The following is a 15,499-nucleotide window of genomic DNA, read 5'->3' as shown; positions in this document are numbered from 1 at the left end:
AATGCATGCAGTATTTCAAAAGTGGCCTAACAAATGTCTTGTAAAGTCACAAGCATTCCAAACACCGCCTTTACTATCCAGTCTACCTGGGATTTCACTTTCAAGGAAAATGAACCAGCACTGCAAGATTTCTTTGTTCAGCCACACTCCCTAGGACGTACCATAAAGTGTAAAAGTCCTATCTTGATTTGCCTTTCCAAAATGAAGCACCTCACATTTACCCAAATTAAACTTCATCTGCCACTCGGCCCATTGGCCCGTCTTCTGTTCACATCCAAATCATTTATATAAATGACAAAAAGTAGTGCACCCAGCAATGATCCTTGCAGCACACTGCTGGTCAGAGGCCTCCAGTTTGAAAAACAACCCTCCACCCATAACCTATCTTCGACCTCTGAGCCAGTTCTGTATCCATATAGCTAGTTCTCCCTCTTGATTTTAATTGCTGCCCCATTTTCTACTGCTCCTTAAATCTGAAATTCTCTCCCTAAATAAACATCTCAAATCTTTACTTCCTTTATTTAAGTCAACTTATTAAGACCTACCACTGACCATGCATATGAGTGTTTGCTTTCTCCTTAATTGATGCTGCCATATTTTGCTTTACATCACTTCTGAAATGTCTTGGGTATATTGTTGTCTCAAGGGCACTATGTAACTCCAAGTTAAAGTTGTAAGTAACTCTGATTGAAGAAAAGCAGGGAATCCTGTAAACTTCTCTTTGACTAAAAATCCTTGGTTTGTCATTATTATTTTGAATGACATCTTGCTTTTGTAACATTGCTTACCACGTTTGCCTGCATAAATTGATGTATTTCAAAATAATTAATGAAATGTAAAATACTTTGTTTACATGAGATTATACATAACACAAATAGAGAATTATCTCCTGTGTTTTTCTGGCAATGTAGGGTTTCAAGTTCTATGACATTTACTACTTCTAAACCTATGGTGAAAGTGCCAGAATCACAGAATTGTTATGGTTCAGAAGAGGGCCATTTGGCCACAGAGTCAGTACTCCATAATATGAATCCCATAATATGATTACCTACTTCTATTTCTTTGATAGTTACATTAATGAGGTAATTATATATTTTACGGTATTTTTCCCACCACATACTTTGAATGTTTTTTTTCATTGGAAGTAATGCAATAATGTACAGTGACCAGTAGCATACTGCGTAGTTTTATAATTGTTGGTTAATTTAAATAGTTGTTGTATAGGATGCTGGAGATCTGAAAATACAAAAGCAAAAAATTTTGGACTAACTCAGTAGAAGTTCTGAAGAAGGGCCATTGGACTGGAAATGGTTTGTGTTATTTTTGTTTTATCAGTGGTAGCAGTAAATCAATAGAACAGAAGAGGATTAGAAAACAATCCAGTTCTGAATGTTCAGAGTGAAAAGTATTCTATTCCTTCGTATTGATGTATCTTAAAGGGGTAACTTAAAAGTTTTTATTGTGCCTCATTTACATTAAGATAAGGTTATATACTTTACCCGTAACATTTTATTTAACTCTGTTGAAACAGGTATCTGATCAAGCAATGACAGGAAAACAGAACCAATGGCAAAATCGAGCAGTTTCTCAGTGGACAACCCAACAAGTCTGTCACTGGCTGATGGGAATGAATTTAGAGCAATACACAGCAGAATTTGTTTCTAAAAATATTGATGGAGAACAACTAATGCAACTAGATAGCAGCAGACTTAAGGTACAGTATTGCAAGTTGTTCCACAATACTGCTAAATGTTGGATTTATTAAAGACAAATTGTGTTGTGTGTGCGCAATAAGTATTAGTCTAGAGAAAGGATAGAGAAATGTTTCACCATTGGGACAGGGTGTAGGAAAAGATCAAGTAGCTTTTCTACTGTGTATAAACATCTATAGGCTTGATCATGATTCTCCAAAGTCAAATAGGTTTCCATATAAAATGTGTTTTCTTAGGGAAGATTCTTAATATGTTAAGAAGCAGGTATTTCACTGTCTTCAGAATTCTTTAGAAAAGGTTGTGTAAATTCATCTTGTTTTTGGACATTTACCATTTGGATCTGAAAACTGAGTTTCATAGTTTCAGAACCTAGATATTGAGAAAGCTGAATGGAAAGTCACAATGTTGAATCTTTAAAATACATAAATGCACCAGACTGACCATTTCAATTAAATAAACAATAAATGTTCCACATGATATGCACTAAGAACAACAAAATATTGTAAATTCACAGCAATCAGTTGTTATTGGTAAAAGGAAACAGCATCAAGGACTGAATGTCTACTTCTGCCTCTGTTTTGTACAAAAAGTTAAAAGTTACAAAAAGCGTTACCCTTCATCAATTCTGATGATAGATGTTCAATTTTGAAAGTGTCAGAAGATCTGGCCTGCATGTGACACTAGATCCACAGCAATGTGATTGCCCAAAGGGCAGTTAAGAGTCAATTAGAGATGGGCAGTAAATGCTGACCTAGCCGGTGACACCCTTATCCTGTGAATGAAAATGAAAAAAAGCTGTTTTTTTCCTGATGTTGACTGATCTCCGTTCATTCAGCAACACGTCGTTCATATTGTAGATTAAGTAACACCTCTTGTTAGGTATGAGAAACCTAGAACTGACATCTGTTCTCACAGGAGAATTGTCTGACTTAGTCGTTGGGCAACTAATAAGTGTAAATTTGAGCTGCCTTGATAGGCTCAGAGAGAGAGAGACCAAAAAGACCAGAGGTTGCTCGCAAATACCTAAATGAACAGGACAATTAAATGTGAGAGCATATTACAAGTATCTTGCAGATTACAATTGATGCAGTCCCAACTTTGATGGAGAAAAGCAGCAGCATTATTCCTTGGTACATGAATATGCAGCACCAAAATTTACTTTTACAGCAGCTCTTGAATGTTGCGAAGTAGCCATAGCTTGCTGCAACTCATATGAACAGGCACAAATATATGGAACTTGTTGAATGTGGTGCAGTTGCTATAAATAGAATTTGAAGATCTAGACCTTTGTATTAGATGGTATTTGGCTAAGTGTATTCACACGTTTTTAGTTTTGAAACAGGATAGCAGCACAAAGATACCCTTGACACTGGAGGATGTGATTTTTGAGTATGTTTGGGTTCATTACCAACATACTAAGTATGGAAAAATTGACTGGAATGGTGAACCCTCATCCATGAGACACTAATCAACATTTCAAGACATCAGTTGCATAGGAAAAAGAGATGTTGATATTTCGCTGATGTAAAGGAGGGAAGACTCAGGAACTCTTGACTCATTAGGTTTGCCCAAGGGATATATAGTTTTAGTATGAGGTGGCAGTCAGTGATTGAAATTCAGAAGATTCTGTGCTTCTAAGAGCACTGTGGAACAAATGATCCATTGAGATGAGATGCAGATCAACAATATGAATAGTAGATTGATTATTGATTTATAGTTGTCATATGTACTGCAATACAGTAAAAAGTTGTTTTGCTGCTATGCATGCAGATCATATGATACAAGTGCATCAGTATAGCAGAACACAGTGTTACAGCTGCAGAGAGAGGTCAGAATTAACATTCGAGGCATTCGTTCAAAAGTCTTATAAAAGTGGAGATGAAACTTGAATTTATTCATTCTTGTATTCAAACTTTTATATCTTCTGCCCAATGGAAGAGGGTGGAAGAGTGTATAACGGGGTTGGGAGGGGTGTCTGATTATGTTGGGTGCCTTCCTGAGGTAGCGGAAATATAAATGAGTCAATTAATGGAAGGCTGGTTTGCGTGATGGACTGGGCTGTGTATACGACTGTCTGTAGTTTCTTGCAGTCTTGGGAAAAGCAGTTGTCATACCACACTGTAATGTATCCAGATAGAATGCTTTCTGTAGTTCTTTAGTTGAACCTTTAGACAACTTTTATTCAGCCATGACGAGGCATTCAGAATGGTTGTTCTGTCATTGGCTGCGGAGGATGAAGGATGTCATGGCATCACTGAGAAAACTATGAAAGCAGAGAGTATATCAAATATTCTGCTGGAAACAACAGTATAAATTTAATTGTAAATAATAAAATTAAGAATGAATATAAAATTTGAAATATTTAGAATACATTTATGACCAATGAGCCAAACAGAAGCAAGTCTTAATTTTACAGTTGGGAATTTGAATTTTAAATTCAGTTCACTGAGGAAAAAAATCAAACTAATTTATGCTAAGATAGACGACTCAAAACTACCACAGCTCTGTCTAAGACTCTACAATCAACTTGATGTTTGCATCTCATGTCTTTTACTGATGTGTGAATATAGCAAGTTAATGCAAAATGTTGACACACATGGCACAAGAAAATTGACTGGTGCTGACAGTGTTTGCAAATATTCATGTTTGCAATATAGTTAGTTAGATGAAAGAGAGGGATCTGGCTTAGTCGTGGACATGATTTAGACCTTAATATTCTTTGTTGCATTTTCAGGAGAAAGATATATGGTGATGGGGAACTATATACATTTTAACAGTGTGCTAAAATTCAGTAAAAAATGATCTAGCGGGGCTGCATTAAAAGGGAGCCAGCAAACTGATAAGAGAAGAATTAGTAATAGAAAACACAATCACAGTTGAGTTTAATGCAAGAATAAAAAAGATAATGAAGAATCACGAACTAGGGAAAAAACAAAGTTCATTCATAAAAGATCTGGTTCAGCTTAATTAGGCAAAAAATTTAACAAATGGCTGACAGATCAATGGAAGTATGTTAGATTGAGTGCAAGATAAATTGAATGTCAAAGAAGTTTTGCTGCTAGAAATGAAAGCTAAACTCAAACTTCAAAAGGCTACCTGATAAAAGTAATGATCACAGTACTAAAGATAACTGTGAATATAGAAAATGGTGCACATGAAAGAGCTGTTAGGTAGTATGAAAGGAAATTTAGTTATATAAATGTTTTATGTCGGTGTTTCCAAATGTTGGTATAACCTAATAAATGGTTGGGTTTTCCAAATTTTCTGTCTTTCTGAATAAATTAATAGAATGGAATAAGCCATAAGGTCCTGATGGAGCACATCATTGGTTGTTGCTAAATGTCCAAAGATGGCAAGTGTTGTTCAGAATGTTTTTAACAAATATTGTCTTATTGAATGAGAGAGCAGACAGTGTAATATTTTTCAAAAGAATGATGAGAAGACTAAACTGTGTAACTGTTAACCTGTTGGTCTACCATTAGTTGTGGACAAACTTGTAGATTGACAGTCTCTGATAACGTTAATAAATATTTAGGCATGTTTGGGTTAATCAGTGACAGTCTGCAGAGTTGATAACGTTACTTGTGTCTTTGGAAGAAAATGTTGGATAACTAGCATTAGCATGGAGATCCATCATATATGGATTTTGAGAAGATATTCAATAATGTGTCTTAGAGGTCAGAAGAATTCAGAGGTGTGATCTCAGAGAAATAAATCTGAATAAATAAAAGGTTTGACAGCCAAATGAGAAACAGTTAGGATTGCTTGGATGTTGAAGGAGTAGAAATAATACCTTTCAGTGGTTGGATGATTTTTCATTTTTATAGAAGATTCTTGTATGAAGAATACAGTTTAAAAGTTTGGAAAACAACTGTAAAAACTTTTGGAAATCATAGGCATAATTTATAATTATGTAACCAGAAATAAAATTTTATTTGAGAAAAAGCTGAAAACGCTGGGGTTTTATTCCTTGAAACAAAAGAAGCTAAGGGGAGATTTCAAGTGCAGAAAATATGAGGGGCCTAAATAAAGTAGATAAGAAGGACCAGTTTCCCCTAAGGAATTCAGTAACTAGTGGAATAAATTTAAAGTAATTGGAAGAATTTTTCGAGCAAAGTTGAGATTTTTTTCACCCAGAGGTTACTGAAAGGTCTGAATTCACTGCGTGAAACAGTCGTAGAAGTAGTAACATCACACTTAGAAAGCAAATACTGGCTATGCAGTCAAGTGTGAGTAACTATCTTGACACTAAGGTAGCATCTCTCTGTGGATAAAACTAAATTCAGTTGGAATTGAGGAAGTCTCTCCTACTGTTTGGAATTATACCTAGTGTAAAGATAGTGTTATTGGAGGTTATTGATTGCAGTTTCAGGACATCAGTGGGTGAGTTCCTCAGGGTAGATTCCTAGGCTCAACTATTTTCAGTGCTTCATCAATAACCTTCTCTCCGTCATAAGATACTATGTGGAGAGATTTGCTGAATGTTCAGCATCATTCACAACAATCCAGACTGAAATAGTCCATGTCCATATTCAGCAAGGCTTGTGCTGATACTTGACAAGTAACACTCATGCCAGGCAATGACCATCTCCTCTTGACTTTCAAAAGTGTTACCTTTACTCAATTTCCCACTATAATCATTCTGGGGATTACAATTGACTAAGAAGTTAACTATCAACCACGTAAGCCACAAGGACAGGCAGAAAGCGGAAATTCTGTGGCTCGTAACTTGCCTCTTCAGTCTGAGGAGTGCACTTCAGCACCACCCAGGACAATGCAGCCCACTTGATTGGCACCCTACTCACCAATTTCAACATTCACTCCTTTTACCAATAGTATACAATGGCATTAGTATATACCATCTACAAGATGCACAACAGCAATTCACTGAGACTTCTTTGAGAACACCTTCGTAACCTATGACCTCTATCATCTAGATAGACAAGGCCATACCGTTCTGATTGGAATTATATTGTTATTACTTCACTGTCACTAAGTCCAGACATGAAACTCCCTTCTTAACAGTGTGTTTGAATGTGTGACTGTACCACATGAGCTGTTGCAGTTCAAAAAGAGGGGTCAGCATCACCTTCTCAATGGCAATTATGGATGGGTAACAAATGCTTGCCTGCAAATGGATACATTTTAAAAAGCTATATAGATCCCCATCACACAAACGAAAACATTTTTTTGTCAATGTCAAGAATCAGTTGTGATTAACCTTATTTTTTAATTAATCTGAGAGAACTGCTGTTTGGTTGCTAAATTGCAGAATTCTAGACAGGGGAACAGGTAAGTGACATTTGTCTTGCCAGTATTGAGCTGAGGGAAGGGAAAGCAAAAGAGCTGGATTTTGCTAGTGTGCTTCTGAAAATTAGTGGTCTGTCTAAAACAAATGTATATAGACAGTAGCATGTAGGCCTGCAAATGGTGGAAACTCTTTATAAAGCCTTTGGTCACCTGAGATTACTAGAATGGACTGTTGAAATGCTATTACAAGACACACACTAATTCAGTTAGGACAGCAAGATTCTAATAAAGTAAGGGCAGTGCCAGAAAGTGACTTAGAGGAGGCAAGTTAATTGAATTATCCTCAGGGATATGTGTCTACTAGATGCTTGCATTGTTTTCTGTTACTTTAGTTGCAGAGACCAAGAAATTACCAGCCAGCAGGCTTCTCTTGTTAGCCATTATGGAAGTCCAATCTAGGCTTTCATACTTCAGAGCTGCGTGCCTTAGACTGATCACTCATAGAATATGTTGTTAGCCACAGTAACTTGACTGCCATAAGTGCATCCTATTGTTTAATGTGGAGTACTAATTTTCTTAGATGGAACATTTAATAATTGTATAATATATCATAAGTGGGGACACGAGATAGCCTTGGCTGAGAAGATTATAGTGCATCCAAAGAGGTTCTTTAAGAATAGGACCCCTCAATGATCAAAGTGGACATGTATGTATAGAATCACAGGAGATGGGCAAGGTCCTCAATGAATAATTTCTCCTCTGTGTTTACCATGGAGAAAGACGTGTAGAGTTGGGGAAGTTAGTGGTCGTATCTTAGGGAAGTCCATATCACAGTTGAGGAGTATTGGATGTATTAGAATATATGAAGGTGGATAAATCTCCTGGTCCTGACCAGATATGTCCAAGAATACTGCAGAAGGCTACGGATGAAATCGCTGTGACTCTGCCTGATATTTTTGTATCATTGTTAGCCATGGGTGAGGTCCTGGAAGACTGGAGGGTTGCGACTGTTGTGCCCTTAGTCAAGAAGGACTGCACAAAAAAACCTGGGAACTATAGACCAGAAGGCCTAACATCCTGGGAACTGTAGAGCAGAAAGCTACGTTGCTTGAGAAGATTCTCACAGATAAGATATACATGCGTTTGGAAAGACAGGGTCTGACTAGGCATTGTCAGCACGGCTTTGTGCATGGGAGATCATCCCTCACATATTTGTTTGAATTCTTTGATAAAGTGACCAAGATGGTTGATGATGCAAGGGCAGTAGATGTAGTCTATATGGATTTCAGTAAGGCCTTTGATAAGGTTCCACATGGTAGGCTGCTGTGGAAGGCTAGATTGCATGGAATCTAGGGGAAGCTAACAAATTGGACACACAATTGGCTTGATGGTAGGAAGTAGATGGTAATAGTGGAAGGATGCTTGTCGGACTGGAGGCCTGTGACTAGTGGAATGCCTTAGGAGTTGGTGCTTACTCCATTGCTGTTTGGTATTTATATCAATGATTTAGAAGAGAATGTTCAGGGCATGATTAGTAAATTTATGAATGACACTAAAATAGGCTATATTGTGGACAGTGAGAAAGGATATTAGAAATTGCAGTAAGACCTTGATCAGCTGGGAAATGGGCAGAGAAATAGCATCGAGTCAGAGAGATGTACAGCATGGAAACAGACCTTTTGGTCCAACCCGTCCATGCCAACCAGATATCCCAACCCAATCTAGTCCCACCTGCCAGCACCCAGCCATATCCCTCCAAACCCTTCCTATTCATGTACCCATCCAAATACCTCTTAAATGTTGCAATTGTAGCAGCCTCCACCAATTCCTCTGGCAGCTCATTCCATACACGTATCACCCTCTGTGTGGAAAAAGTTGCCCCTTAGGTCTCTTTTATATCTTTCCCCTCTCACCCTAAACCTATGCCTTCTAGTTCTGGACTCCCTGACGCCAGGGAAAAGACTTTGCTTATTTACCTCTCCATGCCCCTCATAATTTTGTAAACCTCTATAGGGTTCACCCCTCAGCCTCCAACGTTCCAGGGAAAACATCCCCAACCTGTTCAGCCTCTCTCTATAGCTCAAATCCTCCAACCCTGGCAACACCCTTATAAATCTTTTCTGAACCCTTTAAAGTTTCACAACATCTTTCCAATAGGAAGGAGACTAGAATTGCATGCAATATCCCAACAGTGGCCTAACCAATGTCCTGTACAGCCACAACATGACCTCCCAACTCCTGTACTCAGTACTCTGACCAATAAAGGAATACATACCAAAGGCTTTCTTCATTATCCTATCTACCTGCGACAAATGGAGTTTAATATAGGAAAGTGTGAGGTCTTGTATTTTGTAAAGTCAAATCAAGGTAGGAGTTTCATGGTGAATGGTAGGGCCTTAAAGAGTGTAGTAGAACAGAGGGGTGTTGGAGTTCCGGTGCATGGTTTCCTGAAAGTGGAGTCGCTGGTAGGCAGGGCAGTGAAAAAGGCTTTTGGCATTCTGACCTTCATCTGTCAGGGCATTGATTATCAAAGTTGGGAGGTTATGTTGCAGTTGTGTAGGATGTTGATGAGGCCGCAATTGGAGTATTGTGTTCAGTTTTGGTAACTCTGTTAGAGGAAGAATGTTATTAAACTGGAAAGAGTGAGAAAGAAATTTGCAAGGATGTTAGCAGAACTCAAGGGTCTGAGTTATAGGTAGAGGTTTGGCAAGCTAGGACACTTTTCTTTCGAGCTTAGGAGGCTGAAATGGGATCTTATAGAAGTGTATAAAATGAGAGGCATGGATAGGGTGAACGCACTCCCATCTTTTTCCCAAGATTGGGGAATTGACGATGAGAGGAGATCAGATTAAGGTTAGAGGGAAAAGAATAAAAGGGAACCTGAGTGGCAGCTTTTTTACACAGGATGGTATGCATATGGAATAAGCTGCCAGCGGAAGTGGTTGAGGCAGGTACATTAACAACATTTAAAAGGCATTTGGACAAATACATAGATGGGAAAGGTTTAGAAGGATATGGGCCGAGTGCAGGGAAATAGCGTGGATATATATTTTGGTTGGCATGGACCAGTTACACCAAAGTGCCTGTCTCCATGCTGTAGGACTGTACGACTATATGTGTTCCATTTCAAAAAAAAGGAATACCTAAAATGTTAATTATTTTCATTAGAGTCATGAAGATGTACAGCATGGTAACTTGTCAAACTCATCTGTGCAGACCAGATATCCTAAATGAGTCCAGTTCCATTTGCCAGCTTTTGGCCCATATTCCCCTTAAAGCCTTCCTCTTCATGTACCCATCCAGATGCCTTTTAAATATTGTAATTGTCCAAGCCTTCACCACCAGCTCTGGCAACTCCATGCACGCATCACCCCCTGCATGAAAAAGTTATCCCTTGAGATCCTTTAAATCTTACCTCTCCCACCATTTACAGATGAACTACAGAAGTTCACTGAGGCTTCGACAACACCTTCGAAACCCATGACCTCTACAATCTAGACATGCCAGTAATTAGTCATTAAATTGTGAACAAATACTCCTTTGTTTAATAGAAAAGTTCAGTATTTTAAGTTGTGTTAAAGTCGCTTTGAAATGCAGCCTTATTCTTTCCTATGCCTCTAACCTTTCCTCCTGTCCTGGGCTGCTTTTTCTTCGCTTCGTCCATGATGATTAGAACATTGAACAGTACAGCACAGAACAGGCCCTTCAGCCCGTGATGTTGTGCCGACCATTGATCCTCACGTATACACCCTCAAATTGCTGTGACCATATGCATGTCCAGCAGTCTCTTAAATGTCCCCAATGACCTTGCTTCTACAACTGCTGCTGGCAATGCATTTCATGCTCTCTCAACTCTGTGTAAAGAACCCACCTCTGACATCCCCTCTATATTTTCCTCCAACCAGCTTAAAACTATGACTCACGTGTTAGCCATTTCTGCGCTGGGAAATAGTCTCTGACTATCGACTCCATCTATGCCCCTCATCTTGTATACCTCAATTAGGTCCCCTTTCCTCCAGTGACAAAAGTCCGAGCTCAGTCTACCTCTGTTCATAAGATAAGCCCTCCAGTCCAGGCAGCATTCTGATAAACCTCCTCTGAACCCTCTCCAAAGCTTCCACATCTTTCCTGTATTAGGGCGACCAGAACTGGGCGCAGTATTCCAAGTGCGGTCTAACCAAAGTTATATAGAGCTGCAACAAGATCTCACGACTCTTAAACTCAATCCCCTTGTTAATGAAAGCCATTAGAATTCTATGATTCTATGTTGGCAGCAGCATTGTATAGACCTGTTTCACATCTTGAAGAAGTTGGTCGATGTTGCTGGTCCCCATCATTGAGCGAGAGTGGTATGGTTCGGTATGTTGCATCCAATTAATTTATATTATCATGTATTCCCTTCTTGCAGAGTTTGCTACCTGTTTCTTCCCCAGCCACAGGGAGAAGCAGATGAGCTAAATGAATAAATGTAGTGCTGCAGATCGCAACCTGAAGCGTTGAGTATATTGTGGCCTAGTTGTCAAATTTTTCTGTACCTCCCTCCACCACTCCACCCCCACCCCCTAACTACCACCACAAATAAAGTTTGAGATCCTACTCAGAGTCCAATCTGCATTCCTACAGTGAATTTATTGCTGTGTCTTACCCCTTGCAAAATGTTTCCCATGCCCTAACCCCTGTTGAGTGAGGTTGTCTATCCATAAGTTTTTGGATGGCCATTTTAGGAAGCCAAACAAAAAGAAATAATATAACTCTGTTATAGTATTTCATGTCCTGAACTTACCCACTTCAATGGTGAGAGTTTTCTGGCTCAGCCTAGCTGAAAAAGGCTCACAGTCTACATCACTCTGTTTGACAGGTTAGGATAAATATAGCTGAAAGTAAAATACTGCAGATGCTGGAAATCTGAAACAAAGAGAGAATGCTGAAGAAATTTAGCAGGTCTTGTACTGTCCTTGTCTCATGCATGTGATGGGGATCAGCGTGAGGGGAATTTTACCTTTTGTTGAAATGAGAAGGGGAACATCTGGATTTTAAACTATTGTTGTCTCTGTCCCAGAAGTGCTCGATGGTAACGGAGCAGAGGGTTTTATTTATTTGCTTGTTTATTCGTTTTTGTTTTCCTTCAGAGTAATAGCATCTTTGTTTTTGGTTAATGATGTCAAGGCAGTTTTAGTTTCTGTTTTGAAAGAGCAGAGTGCGCTTTGCTCTGTGTTTCACCGGGTGCTGTCTCTGTCGCAGGAGTTTCTGATTGAAGTGGTGTTGGGGTGTCGTGGTTTTTTTTTGTCTTACACCTTTCCTTTAAAAGAGTGGAAGGAGGCCTGTCACAAGCGGTGTTCGACAGGGATTGGTGCTGGGTCCTCTCTTTGTTATTTATATAAATGATTTGGATGAGAATATAGAAGGCATGGTTAGTAAGTTTATGGACAATACCAAATTGGTGGCGTAGCAGACAGTGAAGAAGGTTTTCTAAGATTACAAAAGGATCTTGATCAATTGGGTCAATGGACTGAAAAATGGCAGATGACTAGTTCAATCTGGATAAATGCAAGGTATTGCATTTTGTTACAAAAAATAAGGGTAGGGCTTATATAATTAATGGTAGGGCCTTGGGTCATGTTGTAAAGCAGAGGGACCTAGAGGTTTAGATACATAATTCTTTGAAGTTTGCATCACATATAAACAGGGTGGTTAAAAAAGCATTTGGTACGCTTGTCTTCATTGCTCAGTCCTTTTGAGTGTAAGAGTCGGGAAGTCATGCTGAGGTCCGACAGGCCATTTGCAGATACATTCTATTTTGTTCAAAAAGCAGACAATCTGTAGGCAGCCTGTCAATGTGACATTTTATAAATTTCTACTTTGGAAGTAGAACTAGTCTAACTCCAGGTTGGGATACAGACAGACTCTAACCTCATACCTTTAATACATTGTCTGAGCTGAGGCGTCACATTTTTTTAAGATACTGATGAAATCTTAAGTTATCTTGGGGCTGTGAACTGAAAGAAATTTTGGGACTTACATATTAATCAATTGAAACCTGCATCCCCATCCTAAGTGATTTAAGACTTAACAGCAATCTCGGTTTGTTCAATACATCCCATCAGTTGTATGACACTTTGATCTTTTACTATCAATTCTGTGTCCTATGATCCTGCCCCACTAGCTACCTGATAAAAGAGCAGTGCTCCGAAAGCCTGTAGTTTCAAATAAACCTGTTGCACTATAATCTGGTGTTGTGTGAGTTTTAACTTTGTCCAGCCCAGTTAACACTGGCACATCCACATCATGATCACCAACCTTGTCAACATCATTCAATTTCTGAAGACTGCAGTACAATACAGACTTTGTATGCATTAAACTTTAATTGTTTACAAAATAATAATTTTGTTATACTTTGATTTTTCTAGACTTTAGGTGTTGCCAGTCAAAATGATCGTGCCACAATAAAGAAAAAACTTAAAGAAATGAAAAAAGCACAAGAAAAAGTAGAAAAACAAAGAGAGAAGATTCAAAAGAAAGAAAAGGATCAACAGAGGAAAGCTGGTAAACAAGCCACCTCTGTGGAAACAATCTGTTAAATGTGACTAAACTTGTAATGGAGATTGCTTTAGACTATTGTGCTTGGCAGTGTTATAGTATATTATATACTTCACAAACTACATCATTCAGAAATAAGAAAAGACACAAATTTGTTAGTTTAACATTTCTATTAGATAAATTTATGGTACATTTTGAAGTGTGTTTGGACTAGGTTAATTTCTGTATATATTGTTAATACATTTTTGTAGGTTTATAATTCTATACAGTTTTAACTAGCTCTGGCCTTATGGTAATAAATGAAATTAATATTTTAATAAAACCTAGAGCACCATTAAAATTTGGTATAATACTTTGACAAAGGGTTATGAGAAGTATCTTTAATTGTGATACAAGCTTACACTGCAAGAAAAGAGTCATTTATGTACATTTTTTTTAGGAAAATATAATGCAACATTGAAACACTTAATGTTATGTCTATGGGCTAAATTGCTGCAGGGTTTATGATGCAGTTCACAAAAGGTGATACATTTTGTACGTAGAATGCAGACTGTACAATTTTACATTTTTATAATTCTGTACTTTATTCATTGCAGGTAAAGGCCAGCACTGTTTTGTATGTTTTTTCTAATCCTCTCCATTGAGTTAATACAAATTTATTTCTTTTTATCCAAAGAATAAAAGGTAACTGGAGAGTGATTATTAGAAAATACATTGAACATTCTAATATTGCAGACCACAAAGGCTATGCTTTGTGAGGGCTGTTATCTTCTGTATCCAGGAAGAGACTATTTTAATAATCATTTCTCCCAGTGACAAATGTTGCCAATGTCTAAGGCTTGGATGGTTCTTTGCTTTCACTTTTTACACTTATCTGATCTTTCTCACCCAAACGTCAGCTTTTGTTATTACTTGAAATCTTAAGATTTTTGTATATGCCATTAGATATTTTTTTGTATATCTCGTGTAGCTGCACATCAAGATATCATCCAGTATAATCTGAAGTACTTTTACTCATTTCCTCTCCAATACGCTATCAAAAGCTAAATCATTGCGAATGATTATTTACTTACATCTCTCCATTCTATGTTAGGACAGCTTCCTGTTTATTTTCCTCTGGAATTTCTGTTTTTTCCATGTTGTCTCATGGTTTTCCTGATCTCTATCTCAACTGCATTCTCTTGTCTTCTTTATCTAGCTTGATATAGCACTCGTGTGAGCAAATTCAAAACTGGTGCCCCAAAACCACCTGTATTCCCTTGTCAGACGTTTTTTTTTCTAAATAATACAGCTAGCTAAATAAAATAAAATATCAACATATTTTTTGTATTTTATTTAATGTTTCAATGAGATTTGGCAAATAATATTAAAACAACGGGGGAATGGGGAGATTATGCAAGAAAAACAATTAGTTTTGGTACTTCACATGAAAAATATTCATTTTTTAATGGCATTCGCTTGAATTTAAAATTTCAAAGGAAAAACTGTAAGCAGTGAGCCATTATACTATCATTGAAATATCAGGTTGAATGTGCATTGGGAATGTACTTTTTGACTGTGGGTCTTAATGCCAATGACTGGATCCAGGGTGCTGCATTCAGTAGTATGATGTAATTACTGCAAAATGTATTATGAAATTGTATTATGGAACTGATCTTTGTGTTCTTCTGGAAAGTTAGGATTTTTTTCCTTTCGTTGCTAAACAAAAGTTGTAATGAAAAGGAAAGAAAAATCATTCATTCCTAATAGTTTATCCACTGAATAAAAATGAATAATCATCGAAAGAAGAGTTTGTGTTATCTTTAACAATCATGTACTCACTGTTTTTTTATACCCCTTCCAAGTTACTCCATAGAAGACTTTGCACCTGAGTTTGTCAACACTTTTTGACTTAAGGACATTTGGCAAGAATACAAATTCAAGTGGAAAACCAACATTTTTTTTTGTGTAGGTGTGCCCCAGGTGCAGGTCAGGCCTAGACAGCATCAGGGTGGTAGGCC

The 15,499-nt window shown here is 37.8% G+C and overlaps 1 protein-coding gene across 2 annotated transcripts in view; it reads left to right on the top strand.

Annotated features, from left to right (window-relative positions):
- Positions 1–15,272, top strand: part of ppp1r9ala (protein phosphatase 1 regulatory subunit 9A-like A) — a 115,874-nt gene extending 100,602 nt beyond the window's left edge. For both annotated transcript variants that reach the window (XM_060827298.1, XM_060827297.1), the window contains exons 18-19: positions 1,532–1,714; positions 13,370–15,272. In XM_060827298.1, coding sequence (XP_060683281.1) covers positions 1,532–1,714; positions 13,370–13,540 — 354 coding nt within the window. In that variant the 3' untranslated portion in view covers positions 13,541–15,272. The remainder of the gene's footprint in view (positions 1–1,531; positions 1,715–13,369) is intronic.
- The last annotated feature ends 227 nt before the right edge of the window (positions 15,273–15,499 follow it).

The sequence above is a fragment of the Hemiscyllium ocellatum genome, chromosome 7, assembly GCF_020745735.1.
Source record: "Hemiscyllium ocellatum isolate sHemOce1 chromosome 7, sHemOce1.pat.X.cur, whole genome shotgun sequence".
Classification (NCBI taxonomy): domain Eukaryota; kingdom Metazoa; phylum Chordata; class Chondrichthyes; order Orectolobiformes; family Hemiscylliidae; genus Hemiscyllium; species Hemiscyllium ocellatum.
The sequence above is the reverse complement of the archived record's forward strand: the minus strand, read 5'-3'. Positions and strand labels throughout refer to the sequence as shown.